At 32.4% G+C, this 1,109-nt stretch overlaps 1 protein-coding gene across 1 annotated transcript in view; it reads left to right on the top strand.

Moving 5' to 3' along the window:
• The window catches only part of LOC119585074 (ADP-ribose glycohydrolase OARD1-like), a 23,816-nt gene that overhangs the window by 12,069 nt on the left and 10,638 nt on the right, over nt 1–1,109 (top strand). Inside the window, exon 2 of the mRNA XM_037933694.1 lies at nt 49–159. Within this exon, the coding sequence (XP_037789622.1) occupies nt 68–159 (92 nt within the window). The 5' untranslated portion in view covers nt 49–67. The remainder of the gene's footprint in view (nt 1–48; nt 160–1,109) is intronic.

Raw genomic sequence — 1,109 nt, forward strand, 5'->3', positions numbered from 1 at the left:
TCATCTTAAAACAGCTGCTGTGATCTATATATTTAATTTTCTTTTCAGGTAAAGACTGGATGTGGAGATGGACAGGTACCTCATCACACCAAAGAGAAAAATGGCAGAAGAAATTACAGAACAGTTTGTAAGTATTAAAGATGTTGCAGCACAATTTCAGTTCTTAAATCAGATAAAACGATGGTTATTATAGATCCAATGTTCCAGCTTCCAATTTGAGATTGACTTATTTTTGAATTGTGGGATTTAGATCCTGCTACCCAGGCTTGTTGTGATGTGTTTTACGTGTATGTAGGAATAAAAGTAATTGAGTGTGCAAGAAAGTAATACACTTACGGGGGGAGAGAAAATCAGTAAAGTTGAGAATTCAGCTTATGAAGTGCTGGCTCTGATTTTCTAAAGTAAAATTGGTCAGTTTTCTTAATATTTATTTTTTTATTATTATGTTATACAAAATTTTTGAATGCTTTTCAGCATTACCATTAATAATGAGTTGAAGTTGTAAATACTGAATGAATTATCAAGTTGGAAGGGCATTTTTAAAGAGAGATGGTAAATAAATATAAGATTGGTTTTATGTTTATTGTATCCCATGGTATACAACAGGTTTTGTCTGTTCTCAAGCAGGACAGTAGATGTTACCATACATTCTGCCCGACTCATGTTTTATTTTAAGACTTTTGTGTATTGGAGTATGATTATGCTTCTACTTGAAGATTTAAAGAGAATTAGTTGAGAAAAGGAGCCACATAACAAATTCTTAATGTGAGGTAAAAGAAAAATAAGTTAAGAAATAAGACATCATCTGACCTGACCCGTATTAGCTGATGTGGACCCATGTTTTGCATTGTACATGTTCTGGTTGCATGTTATGGTAGACTTTAAATAGCTAACTTGAAGAATTTGGATGTAAAAACAGGTGCTTCTACCTTGAAATTAGAGCATTTTTGTGGTTACTTTTCTAACTCTAATTATTTTTGATTATTTGGCATATACCAGAAGTTTTATCAGTGTGCCTTTAATGGCCATATTTATGTTCAAAGAACCTGCTATGAGCTTATGCAGCTATCATGTGAATTTCATATATAAATGTTAACCCATTGGATGTG

The sequence above is a fragment of the Penaeus monodon genome, chromosome 19, assembly GCF_015228065.2.
Source record: "Penaeus monodon isolate SGIC_2016 chromosome 19, NSTDA_Pmon_1, whole genome shotgun sequence".
Taxonomy (NCBI): Eukaryota; Metazoa; Arthropoda; class Malacostraca; order Decapoda; family Penaeidae; genus Penaeus; species Penaeus monodon.